At 38.6% G+C, this 19,567-nt stretch overlaps 2 protein-coding genes and 1 long non-coding RNA gene across 3 annotated transcripts in view; 2 read left to right on the top strand and 1 right to left on the bottom strand.

Annotated features, from left to right (window-relative positions):
* The window catches only part of LOC140689219 (germinal center-associated signaling and motility-like protein), a 29,663-nt gene extending 21,999 nt beyond the window's left edge, over positions 1 to 7,664 (bottom strand). Inside the window, exon 1 of the mRNA XM_072949420.1 lies at positions 7,525 to 7,664. Coding sequence (XP_072805521.1) covers positions 7,525 to 7,553 — 29 coding nt within the window. The 5' untranslated portion in view covers positions 7,554 to 7,664. The remainder of the gene's footprint in view (positions 1 to 7,524) is intronic.
* The window catches only part of LOC140689221 (uncharacterized), a 213,626-nt gene that overhangs the window by 29,335 nt on the left and 164,724 nt on the right, over positions 1 to 19,567 (top strand). The window lies entirely within an intron of this gene.
* On the top strand, positions 17,619 to 18,581 carry LOC140689123 (olfactory receptor 2C3-like). Its single transcript, XM_072949383.1, has one exon. The coding sequence runs from the start codon at positions 17,619 to 17,621 to the stop codon at positions 18,579 to 18,581; it is 963 nt and encodes a 320-aa protein (XP_072805484.1).

The raw sequence follows: 19,567 nt of genomic DNA, 5'->3' as shown, positions 1-19,567 counted from the left end.
ATTTCTGGTGTACAGCGTAATGTTTAACTCATACATACACATACATATATTCCTTTTCATATTTTTTTATTATAGGTTTACTACAAGATATTGAATATAATCATTTAGAGAAGAAACTTGTTTATTTTATATATAGTAGTTAATATCTGTAGAAGACTTTATCATCGAATGCTGAATCTCATTTTCAAGTTCTTCTCCAATTGGATCTATTCATGAACAATATGTTATAATTACCAGACAATTAATTAATTGTAATTCCTGAACCACCATATACTTCAAACCCATACATTTTCACATACTGTCCCTACACTTTAGAAAGCCTTTCCAGTTTGGTCAACATTCCTAACATTTGCAGCACAATCCAAACAGCAGTTCCTCAAACATGTCCTTCCTTCCTGTCTTTCTAATTCAGAATTCCATTCATTCTTTCCTCGTTTCTACAGCACAATATGTATGCTTCTACCTAGAACACATTAACGTCTGCCCTATCTTGGAAAGAGGCTGTTGTGATGTAGTGGAAATTACCCATGACTTGACACCAGAAATCACACCCTGGTCATCATTTTGCAACATATACATGTGTTAAGTCATCATTCTATACACTCTTAAAAATTACACTTTATAGCAGAAGTCACTGTGAAAAGTTCTTATCCTTCTCAGCTATATAATCTCTAATTTTTTAAAGTTACAGAACAGTGATTAAGTACAGTGCTTCTTGAAGTGTCTTAGCAATTTTTTTCATCAGCATCAGAGGACTGTAATCTGTCCTCTGTGTTAATTTTTTCTTGAGGTCAAGAGTGCTGTCACATATAAGCTTTCCACAAATACTGATTGACCTTGAAAAGAAGGAAGCATTTTTCATTGCAGGACATATTTGAATTAAACTCTTTAAGAACAGTTGTATCATTTTTCCCTCCATTGCCAAAGAAGACATACAGATGGTACATGAAAATGCACTCAACATCACTACTTATCAAGGAAGTGTATATCAAAATCACATTGAGTTATCACCTCACACCTGTTAGAATGGCTGTTATCAAAAACATATATATATAAATACATCTATCTATACACACACACACACACACACACGGCAGGTGGTGGTAATGGTGTGGAGAAATTGGAACCCTTGTGCATCATTGGTAAGTAGCCAAATGGTGCAGGTACTATGGAAAATTGTATAAAGACTCTTCAAAAAATTAAAAACATAATAACCATATGATCCAGTATATACCCTGCTTCTGGATATACATCAAGAAATCAAAATCAGGATCTCAAAGAGGTATCTTCTCTCTTAAGTTTATTGTAGCGTCATTCACAATAGCCAAAATATAGAAGCAACACAAATGTCTACTCATAGATGAATGGATAAAGAAAACCTGGCATATGCATACAACTGAATATTATTCATCCATAAAAAAGAAAGTACTCTACCATTTACAACAACATGGGTGAACCTTGAGGCTATTATGCTTAGGTGAAATTAGTCAGTCACAGAAGGACAAATAATGCATAATTTCAATTTACACGTGGAATTGAAAATAGACAAACTCATAGACACAGAAAGTAGAGTGATTGCTGCAAAGAGCTAGGGAGAGGAGGAAATGGGGCGTTGTTCAATGGATGTAAAGTTTGGTTATGCTACATAAGTAAGTTTCAGAGATCTGCAGTAAACATAGCACCTATAGTCAATAATAAGGTATTGTGCACTTTAAAATATGTTAAGGTACAATAAACCTCCTAGAAGAAAATGTAGGCAAGACATTATCTGACATACATCTCAAAAATCCTCTCCTAGGGCAGTCTACTCAAGCAATAGAAATAAAAGCAAGAATAAACAAATGGGACCTAATGAAACTTATAAGCTTCTACACAGCAAAGGAAACCATAAGAAAAACAAAATGACAACCTACGGAATGGGAGAAAATTCTTGCAAGTGAAACTGACAAAGGCTCGATCTCCAGAATATATAAGCGGCTCATATGACTTAATAAGAGAAAAACAAACAACCAAATTCAAAAATGAGGAAAAGACCTAAACAAGCAATTCTCCAAGGAAGACATACTAACTGGTCAATAGGCACATGAAAAAATGCTCCATATCACTAATTATCAGAGAAATGCAAATCAAAACTACAACGAGGTATCACCTCACACCAGTCAGAATGGCCATCATTCAAAAGTCCACAAATGACAAATGCTGGAGAGGCTGTGGAGAAAAGGAAACCCTCCTACACTGCTGGTGGGAATGCAGTTTGGTGCAGCCACTGTGGAAAACAGTATGGGGATTCCTCAAAAGACTAGGAATAGACTTATCATATGACCCAGGAATCCTGCTCCTGGGCATATATCCAGAAGGAACCCTACTTCAAAATGACAACTGCACCCCAATGTTTATAACAGCACTATTTACAATAGCCAAGACATGGAAACAGGCTAGATGTCCATCAACAGATGACTGGATAAAGAAGAGGTGGTATATGTACACAATGGAATACTATTCAGCCATAAAAACCAACAACATCACACCATTTTCAGCAACATGGATGTTCCTGGAGAATGTCATTCTAAGTGAAGTAAGCCAGAAAGAGAAAGAAAAATACCATATGAGATCACTCATATGTGGAATCTAAAAAAAATAAAATAAAAGTAAGTTCAAAACAGAAGCAGACTCATAGACATAGAATAGAAACTTGTGGTTGCCAAGGGGGCAGGGGGTGGGAAGAAACAAACTGGGATTTCAAAATGTAGAATAGATAAACAAGATTATAGTGTGTAGCACAGGGAAATAAATACAAGATCTTACGGTAGCTCACAGAGAAAAAAATGTGACAATGAATATATGTATGTTCATGTATAACTGAAAAATTGTGCTTTACACTGGAATTTGACACAACATTGTAAAATGCTTATAACTCAACAGAAAAGTTAAGAAAAAAACACAGAGAAGAAAATACAAGGAAATTGGAGGTGAATATATTTAGCACATTGATCAGGGTGATGAAATCACAGGAGTTTACATATGTAACAACTTAACAAAATGTATACTTTAAATATGCAAATTTTTACATACCAAGTATATCTCAATACAAAGAGAAAGAAAGGAGCACGGGACAACCAGCTATGAAATATGGAGTTGGCAAGTAGTGATTCAGCTCACCTTAGTAACCGCATGTCCTCCTGTGCTCCTAATCCCAGTGCACACCATACTCAGACCCTCCTCAGGGCCTTTATATAGTATATATAAAGACTATATATATATAGTCTCTCTGGTAGTCAATCCCACAGATTTTTGCCTAATCTGGTTATTCTCAATTATTCAGGTCTCTCCTCAGAGATTAGATGTTCATAACATCACACTCCTTCCTCTGCTATATTTAATTCATAGTACTTTTAACTACCTGAACTGTGTAATTTATATAATTGTCTGTAACTCCTTTCTGTTAATAAAACAAGTTCTATGAGGTGGAATGTTTCCATTTTGTTGTCAATCATATCTGCAGTGCATGGAATTTGGTTCCTTGTGAACCAGATAATTTCTATGAGTAATTCACTAAAGCGAAATACACTATGGCTCAAGAACCTGAAAAAAATCTGACTTCAGAGTACGAAAGTAGTTAAATAATAGCCATCAGTGATTAATAGCCTACGATGTCCCTGTTAACATTCATGCATTGTTTCATTTATCTTCACAACTGAAGCTAGGATCTGGCAACATTATTATCCCCATTGTGGACATAAGGACATGGAATCCCAGAAACCAAGGAATTTGTCCAGGATTACAAGTAAAGAAGGACTATTATCAAATATAAGTTTAATCCAGCTTCGTGATTTCCCAGTGAATTATTTATCAGAAACTATCCATTTCTCTTTTATCTGATTGTATGACCTTCAAGAAATGCTGCTAACCTGCCTTACCAAGTTCACCAATAAAGAGTGCTCTAGACAGGAATTACCTATATTTTACTCACTGAGAATAAAATATCTCCCATCACCAATTAATCAGCATATCCAACTATGTGACACATTTTCATATTTAATACTGCATTTTCCCAAGATCACAGTATGTGAGGATAATAACCACCACTTTGGATAGTAGATATGGAAAAATAATGAGATAATCTAATAAATTTCCTAAGAGTGTGCAGGGCAAAGATAAAGCCTGAGATAATTATCAGTTGTTACAATCAATGTAAGTTGAGTACTTCACTCAGCCTTGTGAGTTCCCTGAGTACTGCTGAATCTAGCTGCCCTGAGTGTAGCGGCATGCTGGACCTAGAAAAGTCCCTGGACTGCAGAGGCATCATCATTCATAGATGCCAATCATGAGAACTCCAGAGGGTACCTCCACCCCTTTGCTCTTCACATCAGCCTGGATTTTTAAAATAGAACTGAAATCCAGCCAATAGCCTTCTCCAGGAGTTGGGTATAAGATCCTAAACAGGAATGGCTGAAGAGCAGAATGAGAAAGGGTCTTTCCAATCACAAAGGTGAGCAAACCAAGACACTCCCATCTGTCTGAATCTTAACTGGCTTCATTTACAACATGGTCTAATTGAATCAGCATCCTCTTGCTGCTTTAATGTTAATAAAGTAAGAGAAGTTCAGGGTTGTCCAAAAGAGATCACCAACCCTATCACAACACAGTAATAGGTATATGTCAGAAATTTTGAAAATCAACATAAAGAGGGAGACAAAAAAAAAAAAAAGAAAGGAAAACTCCTTTGGGTCTCAGTATTCTGAAGCAGATAAGTTTACCTTCTGCTTTTCTTGAATGAGAATCACATGTGCTTTTTCATATCAGCCAGAAAACATTTATTGAGAGCCTTCCTTCTTCAGAGTATGAGCAAGAATTTCAAGGGTTTCTCAAAGAGTTTAAAGACACTGCCCTTGTAGTCAAAGAATCCACTATCTACAAGACTTACACCCATGTAGTCATGACACTAGGCAGAATGTGTTTAGTGTCATCAGTGTGTATAACTGTTTACAAAGCATAGAATAGTAAAAAAAAAATAATAATAATTTCTGGCAGAGATCAGGAAGATGGAGCATTTGGCCAGAGCACTGCAGAATGAATATGATAAGTAAAAATGATTGAAAGTGAACTTTGGAGCAAGAGTTCTGACAGCCAAGGCAGGCAGGGTTGAACTAAAAAAATTAACAAGTGGTCAGATTGACAAGGGTATAAAGTCCATACAACACATTTATGACACAAAGGGAAGAAAATTTTTTTTTAACTAAACTAAGTACACATTCTTTAAATCCCTGTTTTGCTCTAAGATCTAGGGAGTCACAGAGGCTGCAAAGATATATTCAAAGTAATAACTGCCTTTGAGAGACTCCTTAGTAACTTCATTAGAGGTCAGCTGCTACATAAGACAGTGGAGGCAAGGCCCAAAGTGAGAAGAAAACAAGGAGGGAGTGATTAAAACAGAATATATAGGACTTTAAACTCCAGAATGAGTGGTCTACATTTCAACTGCAAGCTAGTGGGAATGGATTTGCTCTTTGAAACACAGGAGTAATGTGATTAGAGTGTTGTGTCACCAAATCAACCTAGTTGTATTAAAAAACACATCCAAATGAACAATAGGTACAGAAAAAATGTTCAACATCACTGAATATCAGGGAAATGCAAATTATCAAAATCACAGTAAGATATCACCTCACACCTGTTAGTATGGCTACTATCAAGAATGAAAGAGAAAAAAAAGGAGGCAAGAGATAATAAGGGTTGGTAAGGATGTAGAGAAGAAGGAACACTTGTACACTGTTGGTTCAGCCACTACAAAAATTATTTTAAGATTAAAAATAGAATTATTCTAGGATCCAGCAATCCTGTTTCTGGGTATATATACAAAAGAAATGAAAACAGGATAGCCAAGAGATATTTGCACTCTTGTATTTAGTGTAGCATTATCCACAATAGCCAGGATACAGAAACAGTATAAATATCTGTCAACAGATGAATGATAAAGAAGATGTGATGTAAATATGTATACATATATACACACAGTTTACCCTTGAATATAATATTGTTATATACATATGTATATACAGCTGAACCTTGAACAGCAGAGTTTGAACCATATAGGTCCAACTACAAGCAGATATTTTTTCAGTAAATACTACTACAGTACCGCATGATCTACAGACACAGAACTGTGGATGTGGAGGGCTGACTGTAAAGTTAAATGTGGATTTTTGACTGTGTGGAGTGGTCAGTGCCCCTAAACCCTGCATTGTTCAAGAGTCTATATATATAGAGGGGGAATATCATTCAGCCATGAAAAAGAAGGAAATCCTGCCACTTGTGACAACACGGATGGACCTTGAGGGCATTATGCTAAGTGAAGTAAGTCAGACAGAGAAAGTCAAATACTGTATAATCTCACTTATAGGTGGAATCTTAAAAAGCTAAACTCATAGAGACAGAGTAGAATGGTGGTTACCTGGCTGAGGAGTGGTGGAATTGAAGAGATGTTGTTTAAGGATACAAACTCGCAACTAGGAAATAAATAAGTCCTAGAGATCTAATGCACAACATAGCAATTATAGTCAACAGTACTGTATTATAAACTTCACAGCTATTGAGACTAGATCTTAATTGTTTGTAGCACAGAAAAAGAAATGATATTATGTGAAGTCATCTGACATGATAGAGGTGATAGTGGTATTAGCTAAGTCTATGGTGGTAATTAGATTGCAGTATACAAATGCACCAGATCAACACTATGTACAGCTTATACTTAATGTTATATGCCAATTACATGCCATCTTTTAAGCCTAGTTTTTTAATATAATATAATAAGACTGTATGGGAGGAGTTTGGGAGAGTGAATGGGTGAATGGGGTGCTGCAGAGACAATCTTTAATATTAAGCAAGGTGTAAAAAGAATGATACTTATTATCCATATCTGTTCTACAACTTCAAAAGCATTTGATGGGGATAGGGATAAAAAAATAACTCAAAAAAGTACTACTTAAATTAAAAGCATTTCAGTGAACTATTTTGCTTCTGTAATTTTCAAGAACCTGACAGTTTAGTCTCATATTGATCCCATGAAGCTAACGAATGAAGAGGGAAGCCTTTTACCCAGATGAGGAAAGAGAAGTGTACAGATTCAAGTGACCACAGGCCAAGGCTACCAGATAAAATACAGGATGCAGAGTTAAATTTGAATTGCAGGTAAACAACACAATTTTTTAGTGTAAGTGTGACCCATGCAATAATGCTCCAAATATTGCATGGGGATATTTATACTTTAAAATGTATCTGTTTATCTGAAATTCAAATCTGACTGGCATCTTGTATTTTTACTTTCTAAATCTGGCAACCTACCATGATTGCAAAGTAAGCCAAGAGAAGGTGAAATGGGAGGTCTCTGTGTGCTCTTAGAGGATGCTGTCTTCAAGCTCAGCCTTCTTCAAGTCAAACTGCCCCCCTATTCCAAATGCATACACCTGGCTTCCTTCTCCCTGCTCTCTTTCTCCAAGAAGGGCTGTGCCAGGAGTCAGGACTCACCTGAATTCTCTCAGGAGATAATTTCCCATCCTTCACAGTGACTCTGTTTCTCAGATCCTGGGTGCCTTGACCAAAGTAACAACAGCCACAATACAGGGCAGGATGTTGCATCGGACCACTGGCCTGTGCTTTCACCAGTCACAAGCTGCCTGGGGATGGGCATAGGCATGGTAAAGTAGACAGGGGCGGATCTGAAGGGGAGGGGGACAGGAAGGGGCAGGGTGTGTGTGTGTGTGTGTGTGTGTGTGTGTGTGTGTGTATAATGTAGGGGGAGAATCAAGCTGAAGTGGGAGAGAATAAATCTAACACTCTGGGTTTACTTTGCTTCCAAGGAAATTCCAGGATTTCAGGCTCAGACATGGCAGGGGCCATCCTATTTCTCAGGAATCTGAGATTTCAAGACTCCCAATATTTTGTCCTGTTCCAAACACACAAAAAGAAACTCTTGTAAGGAAAAAGAATGATAATTAAAAATAAAATGTCTGTTCTTCTATTCATAAAAATCAAATCAAGTGTAAATATCTTTCTTCAGCAGTCTGATGCTTCAGAAGACTAGACTGCAGAGAAAGAGTATGAAAATAGAAAGATCTGAACGTTATTTGAGGTAGAGCAATTGTTCTTCCTGTTGTTCTAAGGCTAGTATTACAAGCGGGAAGGAGACAGGGCCTAACATACTCATCTCCACCATCTGGTCCCCCACTCCCTCCCCTACACCACCCATCAGAGCCACAAAGTACAAGCTGGCCATAGTGATAATTTCAAAGCAGGCGATTAGCTGACTGCTGACTCTGAGCCACTGCTGTTGGGGGGGGGTGAAATGGCTTATTCATTACGTTTCCCCCCAAGTGGAGAGCAGAACAGGTAACTGATTTTCTTCAGTTTGTATCCAGCATGAAATTGATCTGCTGAATTCAGAAACTGCATGTTCATCTGTTCCAATTCCTTCTTTTTTCCCAAATAAAAATACCATGGCTGAAGATGTTTAACTTACTGCTCCCCATCGACAGAGCTCATGGGTCTCAAGTGCCTTATAATCATTTCTAAATTTTGTATTACTAGTTATGTTTCAATCACCAGAGTGAGAGAAATATATTTGAAGCAGGATTGTCTCACACCCCATTCTGGGTTTATGGTTTACTTAATTCATATTTAAGAACCTATGTACCAAAGCCTTGTTTCCCAAACTTTCACAGTGATCTAAGGACCTTGTAAGTGTGGGTTCTGACTCTTTCCAACTGGGGTTAATGCTTTGTCTTTCCATCAAGCTCCCTACTGATGCCATTCCTGCTGGTCCTTTAAGGAGGAAGGTACTAGGCCGGGGATTCTCAAAGCATGGTCCCAAGACCAGCGGCATCAGTGTCACCTGAAAACTTGTTAGAAATACAGATTTCAGGTCCCAGCTCACACCTGCTGAATCAGAAACTCTGGGCATGTGCTATTCTATTGCCTGCTAAGATTTGAGAGCCAGTGTAATAAACCGTTTATTACTCACAGATAAACTCATCATCCCCTACATGCTCAATTAAGCAGGCCCCTGTTGGACCTCAGACACTAAATGATGGAGATGTGGTAACACCAAAGGCCTCTAGTTTCTTCAGCCTCTTTAACTTCCTCTCTGCTCACACTAGCATGAGTCCATCTGGAAGGACAAGACTTTAATTCTACTACCGAAGGCTAACCAGTGAACCTCCTGGGACTTGCATTCTTCATCTGTAGAATGGATAGTGTATAAGTGAAAGTGAGTTTTAGTGAACTGTAAGGTATTCCGCAATGATGGTGGCGGTGAGAGTTGACCGAGCACAACAGACGTGCACGTCATAGGAGCTTCATTTAGCACTCTCAGTGCTGTGCAGAAAAATAAGAGATGCCAGTCATTTCAAAGCCAGTGCCTCAACTTCCCCACAGATGCAGGTCATTTCTATCCTCTGCAAGAGTCCTCCCTATCAGTATTCTCTACTTGCTTTTTCACTCTACTTGGTCTCCTGCCTACCAACAAGTTCATCTTTCATTTGTTTGGAAAAGGACACAAAATGCTTTCCATTTATTCTGATAGTCAGAGAACAGTCATCTACAATTGCCTAGTTGGTGATGATGATGAGAATGAGGAGTTCATGCTCAACAATGTTATAATTAGCTCGACTGATCCTTATCTGGAACTTGTGAGGGATGTGTCCTAGTTGCCACAACACATTTTCAAATGTAGAAGGGAAATTTCCTTTTATGACACCACTTGCGGAAATATATCACAATGAAAGCTATTTCCTCGAGTTATTTCCTCATTCCTTCCAGAAATGAACAGAAACGTTGAAGGATTAAAAAAACCAAAGTTAATAGTTTTGAAGAATTTGAGGTCTTGTTTACCATCCCTTTTAAGACCACGACCTAACTAAAAAACGTATTCTGAACAATGAAAGATTCAGCTTGGTTTAACAAACTGTATATAGATCTGTGGCCTCATTCTCCCTAATCAAAATGCAAATACTCAACCTTTAATTAGCGTACTCAACAGAACATCCTTTCTGTCACCTCCTAGGAACTTTCCCCTAAGCCAAACTTCATGCTGCATTTCCCTCTGGCATTTGGTCCTTTACTAGCAGTTAATAAGCTCAACTTCCTTGAATGAACTGGCAGTCATTGACACTAAGAATTGGCAAATCTTAATGGTTCTGATGTTTACATCCTGCTAAGGTTAGAGGTTAAGTTGCAGAAAACTGATGTTTTTATGGATTGATAGTGGGCGTAGAAGCAGATGACTTAGATTTATTATATGTAGAAAGGTAAACATACATAGTTTAGTAATCTTAATATCAGCATTCTTTCTGGAATCTATAAAATTAAACATAAATAAAATATATAATAAAAATCTGTATTATTCAAATGCTCTTTGACCATGCTCAATAGTAACTTTGGACATTTTGTTCTTATAATCTGTTTTCAATTGAAAGGCACACCATTCAGAAGACAATCAGCTTGTTTATATGGTTAAATGCCACATAAGATCTAGTCTCTTAGTAACTTTCAACTACATAGTATAGTATTGTTAGCTATAATCACAATACTGTCCATGCATCAGGTCCCAAAACTTACTTGTCTTCCAAGGGCAAGTTTGTACCCTTGGGCTAACATCTCCCCATGTGACCCACATGATGGGAGTCCATGCCATTGCTTTGCTCAGTGATGCATGGGGAAACTCAAAATTCTGAGAAGCTCAATGGCTGTGCATATGGAATATATTGTTCTAAGTAATGAAGTGTATTTGTTTTTGTTTTATTATCTTCAATATGAAAAAAAACTATGAATTGAAGAAAATTTTGGCCAAAAAACTCCACTATTATAATTGTAAAAAAAAATGTTGTAAGACAAACTAAGACTACACAGGTCTTTGAGTAATCTGTGATGGCAGCTTGCAAGATACATGAAGTAGCACAATAATTGTAAAGTTGCAGATAAATAGAAAAGAAAAAAAGGAAACTGCAAAACCCTGTGTGAGATCTTATCTCTCTTTTGTTTTATTTGTCTAACTTTATTGAGGTATGGTAAATAAAAATAGCATCTATTTAAGATGTATGACATGATATTTTGGTATATACTGTGAAGCACTCACCACAGTCAAGCTAATTATCTCTTCTAACAGCGTGTTCAGCTCTGGAATGGGCAAGTTGAAGAAAAGACTACTTGTTTTCAACAGAGAGAGAATTCCGTCTTCCCTAGGGCTGTTTGCATTCTCCAGGCGGCCACGGTCTCACACTGTGCAGTTCAGCATATTTATACACACGAGCATTAAGCAGCATCTGTGTGACCATGCTCTGGGAGCTGGCGATGCAGAAGGAAATGAACAAACCATTGCCTTCATGAGCTTCCATTCTGAAAGAAGGAGGCACAGACGTGGGAATGAGGAAATACGCATCTGGAATGTGAGGTGATGGAAAGTACTCTCTAGAGGAGCGGAGCAGGAATGGAGAAAGGGCGGATCTGCCATTGTGAGTAGTGCAACAGTGAAAAGTCACTCCCCAGGTGAAGCTTGAGGACAGACATGAGGAGAGGGTGGTGGTTCTAGGCAGAGTCCTCAGCAGGGACAAAAGTAATGTGTCAGATGAGTGCCTGGCATGTGTCAAGAACAACAGAGACTCCTGTGGCTACAGCCAGGGGAGGAATGGGGGAAGTGGTGGGCCATCGGGTTAGAGAAGTAATGGATATGGAAGGTGAAGGGGGCAGCTAGTATAGGGCTTCGTGGGTTATTACGGCAATGTTGCATCTTTATTCAGAGTCAGGTGAATGGGAATGAATGCTTTCGAGTAAGATACATTTTATGTGACTTACATTTTAATACAATGATTATGGTTGACACAGGGAGACAAGTTGTGAGAAGTAATTGTAATCTGAATATTTTAAAGATAGAGCCAGTAGGATTTTCGGAGAGATTATATATGCTGAGTGAGGGTAGGGAGTGGAAAAGTGAGTGATGAAAGTTGACTGTGTGATTTCTGACTTGAGAACCTAGTAGAATAGAGTTATCATCAACTGGGATGGGGAGGGTGAAGCTAGAGAAGATCTGGTAGGGAACAGGGCTCACTTTCTGAAGCATTAAATTTGGAATTGGTGCTAGCCTGCCAAAGAAAATCCCATATTGGGTGGCTTGAACAACAGGAATTTATTTTCTCACAGTACTGAAAGTTGAAAATCCTAGATCAAGGTGTCATCAAGGTTGGTTTCTGGTGAGGTCTCTCTTCCTGACTTATAGATAGCCTTCCTGTTACTGTGTGTTCACATGCCTTTCCTCTGTGCATGCTCAGGGTGGGAGAGGGAGATGGGGAGAGAGAGAGAGAGGGAGGAAGGAGAAGCAGATTCGTGTTTTTCAACTTCTTATAAGGACACCAGTCCTATGGGATTAGGGTAGTACTCTTATGACCTCACTCAGATAAACTTAATTATTCCTTAAAGGTGCCATCTCCAAACATAGTCACAGTAGGGTTAAGAGCATCAACATATAAATTTTGGAGGAATACAGTTTAGTCCATTCCATCTTCCAAATGAAGATATAACATAGACAATGAACTGTATGAGTCTAAAGTTGGGCGTGGGTGTGCTGCCCAGGAATATAATTTGGAGAATCTTCACGATATAGTTAGTATTTGAACCCATTAAACCACATTAGGTAATTAAGGGAGTGAGGGGATAGGAAATATATTATGTAAGGTGCAAACCCATGTGCACTCCTTGCTCTACTACTTAATAACCACATAGCCTTCAGCAAGTCATTTGTCCACGCAAAGCCTCAGTTGCCTCATCTTTAAAGTGGGGTTCATGATAGCTCCTTGCAGGGTCACTCAGGAGTAATCTGCATTATATAGTGTCAAAATTAGTTTGATTGACATCCAGCTGATGTGAGTCATTTGGTGCTTTGGAGAGAAAACACATGTTGGAACATCTTAAAACTTACACAAGGTTATATGTCAATTATATCTCAATAAAGCTAAGAGAAAAAGATCATTTCATACTCTGATTGACAGACTACCTCCAGAATCGTTCATTCATTGACTAATAATAATAATAATAATAAAAAATATGCATTAGGTGTTGTCAACATGCGAGGTATCAGGCAAATATATGGGACAATGGGGAATGTATTAGTAACTATGACAGGCACAGATCTTACCTTACAAATTAGAATAATGCTCTGAAAACCCTTTAAAATATGAATAAAAAAACTGAGAACAAGTGAACTTAGAGGCTTAACTAACAGTCCGAACTAATTAGTGCCAGTGCAATATACAAACCCAGTCCTGACTAATTTCACGAGTCAAATTCTTACTAATGATCCTCTCCCAAGGTTCTTTATACTATACAAATCAAAGAGTACAGAGGGAAACAGTTCAAAATGAATTTCTGTTTTTTAAATCAGCAGATGAATAGAGAACCATAATGCAGTAAAGTCACACAATGGAATATTACTCAGCTATAAAAGTAAATAAAATACTGATACATGCTACAGTATCCAAGAACTTTGAAAACTTTATACTAAGTGAAAGAAGTCAAACATTAAAGACCACATACTGTATGTTTTTATTTATATGGAATATCCAAAATAGTCAGATCCATAGCGACAAGGTAGATTTAGTTGTTGCCAAAGACTGGGGAAGGGAAAGCAAATGGAAAGTGATTGCTTAAAGGGAGCATGTTGGGGGGTGATAAATAAAAGTTTTATTTTTGGAACTGGATACTAATGATGGTTGCACTATTTTGTGATTGCACTTAATTCCATTGATTTGTACACTTTAAAGTGGTTACAATGGTAAATTTATGTGTTATATGTGTTTTACCATAGTAAATATAAACTTGATCTAGCAAGAAAAATATTAGTTCGTCATTGTATTGTACACCAATAATAGAATAATTGGATTTCGAAAACATCTTTAAAACCTGTACCAAAATTATGGTATAGGCAAATATTTCAGACTATCCCCTCCACTACATGATAAATTTTGTGTAGACATAACTGATTCTTATGTTCTGCAATCAATGTTTGGCAGTATAAAAACCTAAAATAACATTTTATTCATGAAAAGAATCAATTCTGTGTATACAGAAATTATAATAAAATTGTAATCACTCAATAGGGAAAAAAATCCCCAAAGCTTCATTCCTTCCAATTTCATCTTCCTGACATCATTACCCTCTGTCTCCCTCCTGATTGCTCCAGGGGATAAAATGAATGTCTTGTGATTTTAAGGGTTTTATGACACACTTGGTCCTTTGGGGTTGGCATTTATTTCTTATTCTGAAAACACTATGAATCAACCTCAGTATTTTTGCTGACAGTTTTCTTAGGGGAAAAAAGTGCTTCTTTCTAATTTAAACCTATTCTGATTTTAAAACTTAAGGCTCTGTCCTTACACATGCATTTGAAGACAGCCTAGCACACTTGCCACTACTGGCTTGGAGATTTCCAGTATTTTTATGGCTTCTAAATCTGTTGGCTGCTTTCCTACTTTTTAATGTCACATGCCCTGAATTTGTGGATCTTATCGATTCTTGAAATAAAATACAGCCCATTATATAATGTTTGCACCCTGAATGCAGAAAGATGCTGCTGCTGTCTCACCATCAGTAAGTGACATTCTGGGGTCTATTTGTTTTTCATGGTATTTAAGATAAAACAGAACACAGAGTTTCTGGCAATTTCAATTAAGATTGATGAGCACTGATCCATTTCAGTAATCTAATTCGCTCTTCTTGTAGTCTTTGGTATTTTAGCAGGTTTCCCACATTCATGAGTTTGTGACTGCATAATTGACTCACAGAATTTGGACTCATCCCCATAACTGTTACCATGCTACCTTTCTTTGTCATAATGTCACAGGACTTGGGGTGGGGGCCACATTTTCAAGAGTGATTTTTTTTTCACTGTAACAATTTTGGTTACTCACTGAATGAACAAAACTCTTCCTTTACCAGGAATGTTATTTTTGTACTAAGAATCTTGTTGTCTTGAGTGTGCTCCAAGGAAATCTGAGGAGCTCTTGGCCTTTGAGTGAGCCACTGATTGTCACAAAGATCTCTATGTCCTCAAAAATTCTACCAAACTATTATATTACTTCATGACCATGACTGATCTCTTGGTCCCCCTCTCTTGGTGACATTCAAACATTTTCTTCATATGTGGGCCAACAAAATTTTCTTATCTCCAGAGGAGATAGTTAACACCCAGGGGGACAATGCAGTTTTCAGTTTACTGTTCTACTTTTTGATGTCCTCATCAGTTTGTCTGAGGTGACTGTCTGTATAGGGCAATTACTTTATTGTGCCATAACTCAGTTACATATGACTATCCTCACTCACTTCTCCTCTCCCACATCCACACTATGAAACCACCCGTGTTCTGACAGCTCTCCATGCTTCCTGAATTTGGAGGGGGTCAGAATCCGTCTCCCAGGTGCTTTCTCAGAGTTTCAGTGCTGCTCAAGTCTTCTCTACGCAAAGCAGAGGATTTTCTCTGCATTCTAACTCAGTCAAGTCCACACCAGTATAACTTCTATGTGTGAATTTTGGCAAATGCCTGAGGCTCTCTGAGCTCCGTTTCTACAAAATGCACTGGGAAACTCTCCATGTATTTTAAAACACTGTGAATGTACATGTCTTCAAGTTTATTTTGCTTCATAAAATGCCAATTATAGAGATGAGTAAGTTTCACTCTCTGGGACTTTAAAAGGGTTTACAGTTGAGTTTACAGCTGCTCTGTTCCTCACATCTGAATGGGCTCTAATTTTAATGAATTTACTCTTCCTTTTAAAAGAAAGGGAAGAAAAAATTCATGTTTTTGTAAATAAGGGCTCCAGAAATGTTCAGGGACAATGGAAGCAGATTGAGATTATCGATTTGCTTCTATGGGGGCTTCTGGCTTCACACATCATCCCTGCTGGCTCATCCTTTGTTTTACTCCCCGTGTGTAAGATGAAGAGATCACTGGAGTCACCTGTGCATGACTCTGACAGTTCCAAGAGTTCTTTCTTGACAATACTGCTGTGAGATTGCCCTGTGAGTGAGTGAGAATCAGCTATACCTTTCCATTTCTTTAGTTCTGCCTCCACCATGACCACGTACCATCCTAACAATCTGTCTCACAGTTTACCCATTCAGGGGCTATTGATTAAAGGACTTCTGTGTATTAGACACTGGGTTAGTGTCTAAATGCAATAAGCAAAATAACAGGAAGGCATGGCTCCATGGAATTTATACTGTAATGGAAAGGGACAGATAATGAACATAATAAATTAGAATAGCGTGTTTATTCTATAGTGATAAGTACTATAAATAAAAATAAAACAGGAAAAGGAGAGAAGGGAGCTGGGTGGGTTTTCAGTATTAAATAAGACAATGAAAGATGACTTTTGAAGACCAACCTGATGGAGGTGAGAAGGCAAGCATGTGACTGTTTTGGAGGAAAAGCCTTGTTCCACAATAATGGGGGTAGTGAGCAGTAAAGTAGTGTGATCTTATCATCTCTCTCTCTCTCTTTTTGTTTTTTGGCATTCCGTGCTTTATTTTTTCCTTATCCCTTTAAAATACAGAGCACTTTTGTATCTCAGTATAACTAATTTATTTTTATAACTTTTTTGCATGGTTATATTTATGTACAATAAAAATAGAATTCTGTTTGAGGCTTTAGTACGTAGAAATACGATACATGCTTGTACCTTTGTGTGTAAATTTTAATCTGTTTTGCTTTTCTTTCTTGGATTAAAACTTCTTACAGCAAGTATTCCTCAGCTAGTACACTTCTAAGCTTGTAGTCTAATGCTGTGTACACAGGGTAATTCTTTTTTTTTTTAATTGAAGTATAGTCAGCTTACAGTGTTGTGTCAGTTTCTGGTGTGCAGCACAATGCTTCAGTCATACATGAATATACATATATTCATTTTCGTATTCTCATATTATGTCTTAATGTAATCTTCAGGCTGCTGTGTTGAGTATGCTTTGAAGGGAAGTAACAGGGAAGCAGGAAGACAAGTCAGAATGTGAGGTCAGTTGTTCAGGTGGTAAATGATAACAGTAAGGGCCAGGGGAGTAGCAGCGTAAGTGGTGAGAGGTGATGAGACTCTGGTTATATTTAATAATAAAGCAAAAATTTGCTGATAATTGTGGGATTTGAGAGAAAGAGAAACGTCAGAATGGACTCTGTGTGACTATTAACTGAGTAGGGAGGCAGCACAGGCTCAGTTTTAAAGGGAGTGCAGTGTTTCACCAGATGAAATGCCATCCTCCACCCATTGAAAACCTCATCACTAAAAATTTAGGTTGACTCCAGATGTTGCTACTGTAAGTAATATTTCAATAAAAAAGAAATAGCGCATAACTGTCCAAGAATTTTGCATGAATGTCCATTTTTTCCCCAGGCTGTGCTTATTTCCATGTCTTCTAGCACGCATTCCAAGTTGGCCTTCAGGAAGACGGCACAAGATCATCCATGGAGCAGTTGGATGGGTGCTTTCAAATACAGGGGCTATGCATTTACGTTTAAAGCTTGCTCGCTGATGCAACCCCTAATGCTTGATACCCTGTGCCCCCCACTCACCTGCAGGTGGGCTTTGTGCGTGATGGTGGAAGTAGCCATTGGGAGTTCTCCAGAAGTCTTTGTGCTTCTGGGCTTCTCTGAACGACCCTCGCTAGAACCTGTCCTTTTCGTCATTGTCTCAGGGATTTATGTGGTGTCCGTCTTGGGCAACAGCACCATCATTCTGCTTTCCTGTATGGATGTGCACCTCCACACCCCTGTGTACTTCTTTCTTGTCAACCTTTCCTTCCTGGACATTAGCTTCACCACGAGCATCGTCCCACAACTCCTGGTCAACCTCTGGGGTCCACAGAAGACCATCCGCTATGGAGGCTGTGTGGCCCAGTTCTATATCTCCCACTGGTTGGGGGCGACTGAATGTATCCTCCTGGCAGTCATGTCTTACGATCGCTACGCTGCCATCTGCAGGCCACTCCACTACACTGTCGTCATACATCCACGGCTTTGCCGCAGCCTGGCCTTTGCCTCATGGCTCGGGGGTCTGACCACCAGCATGGTTGGTTCCACGCTCACTATGCTCCTGCCTCTGTGTGGGAACAATCACATTGATCACTTCTTCTGTGAGATGCCCCTCATTATGCAACTGGCATGTGTGGACACCAGCTTCAATGAAGTGGAGATGTATGTGGCCAGTGTCATCTTTGTCGTCTTGCCTCTGGGTCTCATCCTGGTCTCATACAGCCGTGTTGCCTGGGCTGTGTTGAAGATCAGGTCAGCAGAGGTGTGGAGAAAGGCACTCAACACCTGCTCTTCCCACGTGGCAGTAGTGGCTCTGTTTTATGGGAGAATCATTTTCATGTATCTCCAGCCAGCCAAGAGCAACTCTCACGAGCAAGGCAAGTTCATAGCCCTCTTCTATACCATCGTCACCCCGATGTTGAACCCCCTGATTTACACGCTGAGGAACAAGGATGTGAAGAAGGCTCTTAGGCACATTGTCTTAGAGAACCGCTGTGGTTTTGGAGGGACACGAGGGCATATTTAGAAACTCATCACTTATGAGGAGGAAAAACAGAGTTAAAAGTATCAATATTGATTTGGAGGGGCAGGATACTTGGGACGTCATTTCTGTCTAGTGTTGCTTGAGTGCAAGGTAAGAGCAGGTATATTTTCAGGCCAAGATAAAGAGAAAGTATTTTCTATTTTTATTTTTTGTTAATAATAATATTCTGTTAATTGTTTACATAGCTTATATGTGTAATGTGTATGTTAGTTATGATACTGTTAATTGTTCACAGAGTTACATGTTAATTGTTATATTATTTTGTGACATTTTATAGCAATGTCTGCCACTGAAGGTGCCTAATCTGTATGAAGTCCTTTACATTTTCCTCCTGATATTTGTAATGACTCAGTAAGGTAGATACTATTGACCTCATAAAGTTTAGGCAATTACAAACTTACTAAAATTTTAGGCTGAGATATGTCTAGGTCTGTTTATCCATAGACATATTTGGCATTTTGCCTGCAATCTCTTGTGATGTAATAAGAAATATGTGCATCTGTTCTTTGCCCCTGACTCCTTGGCACAGAGCTTCAAGGTCCCTTAGAATTTTCTAAGTGATGTGGATGAGAAGAGTGTCTTTTGTTATTCATAACAAGCCCATTTCAAATGCACCTGAGTTTATGCCAATGAGGTGACTCAAAGTAGGGTCCTTTAGATAGCTTCAGATGGGGTCTGGATACCAGAGAAACCAACCATGTGATTAGAAGGTTGGAATTTTCAGCCCCACCCTCAACCTTTGCAGAGGGGAGAGTGGCTGGAAATTAAGTCACCTGTGGGCAGTGGTTTAATCAGTCACCCCCATGCAATGGACAGGGTTTGGAGAGCTGCAGGTTGGTGAAAGAATCCATGTGCCAAGAAAGTAGTGGACCCCAGACTCTGCAGAGACAGAAGATCCTGTGCTTAGGAGCTTTGCAGACCTCATCTCATGTACCTCTTCATGTGGCTATTCATTGATACTCTTTCGG

Source organism: Vicugna pacos, chromosome 25 (genome assembly GCF_048564905.1).
Source record: "Vicugna pacos chromosome 25, VicPac4, whole genome shotgun sequence".
NCBI lineage: Eukaryota > Metazoa > Chordata > Mammalia > Artiodactyla > Camelidae > Vicugna > Vicugna pacos.
The sequence above is the reverse complement of the archived record's forward strand: the minus strand, read 5'-3'. Positions and strand labels throughout refer to the sequence as shown.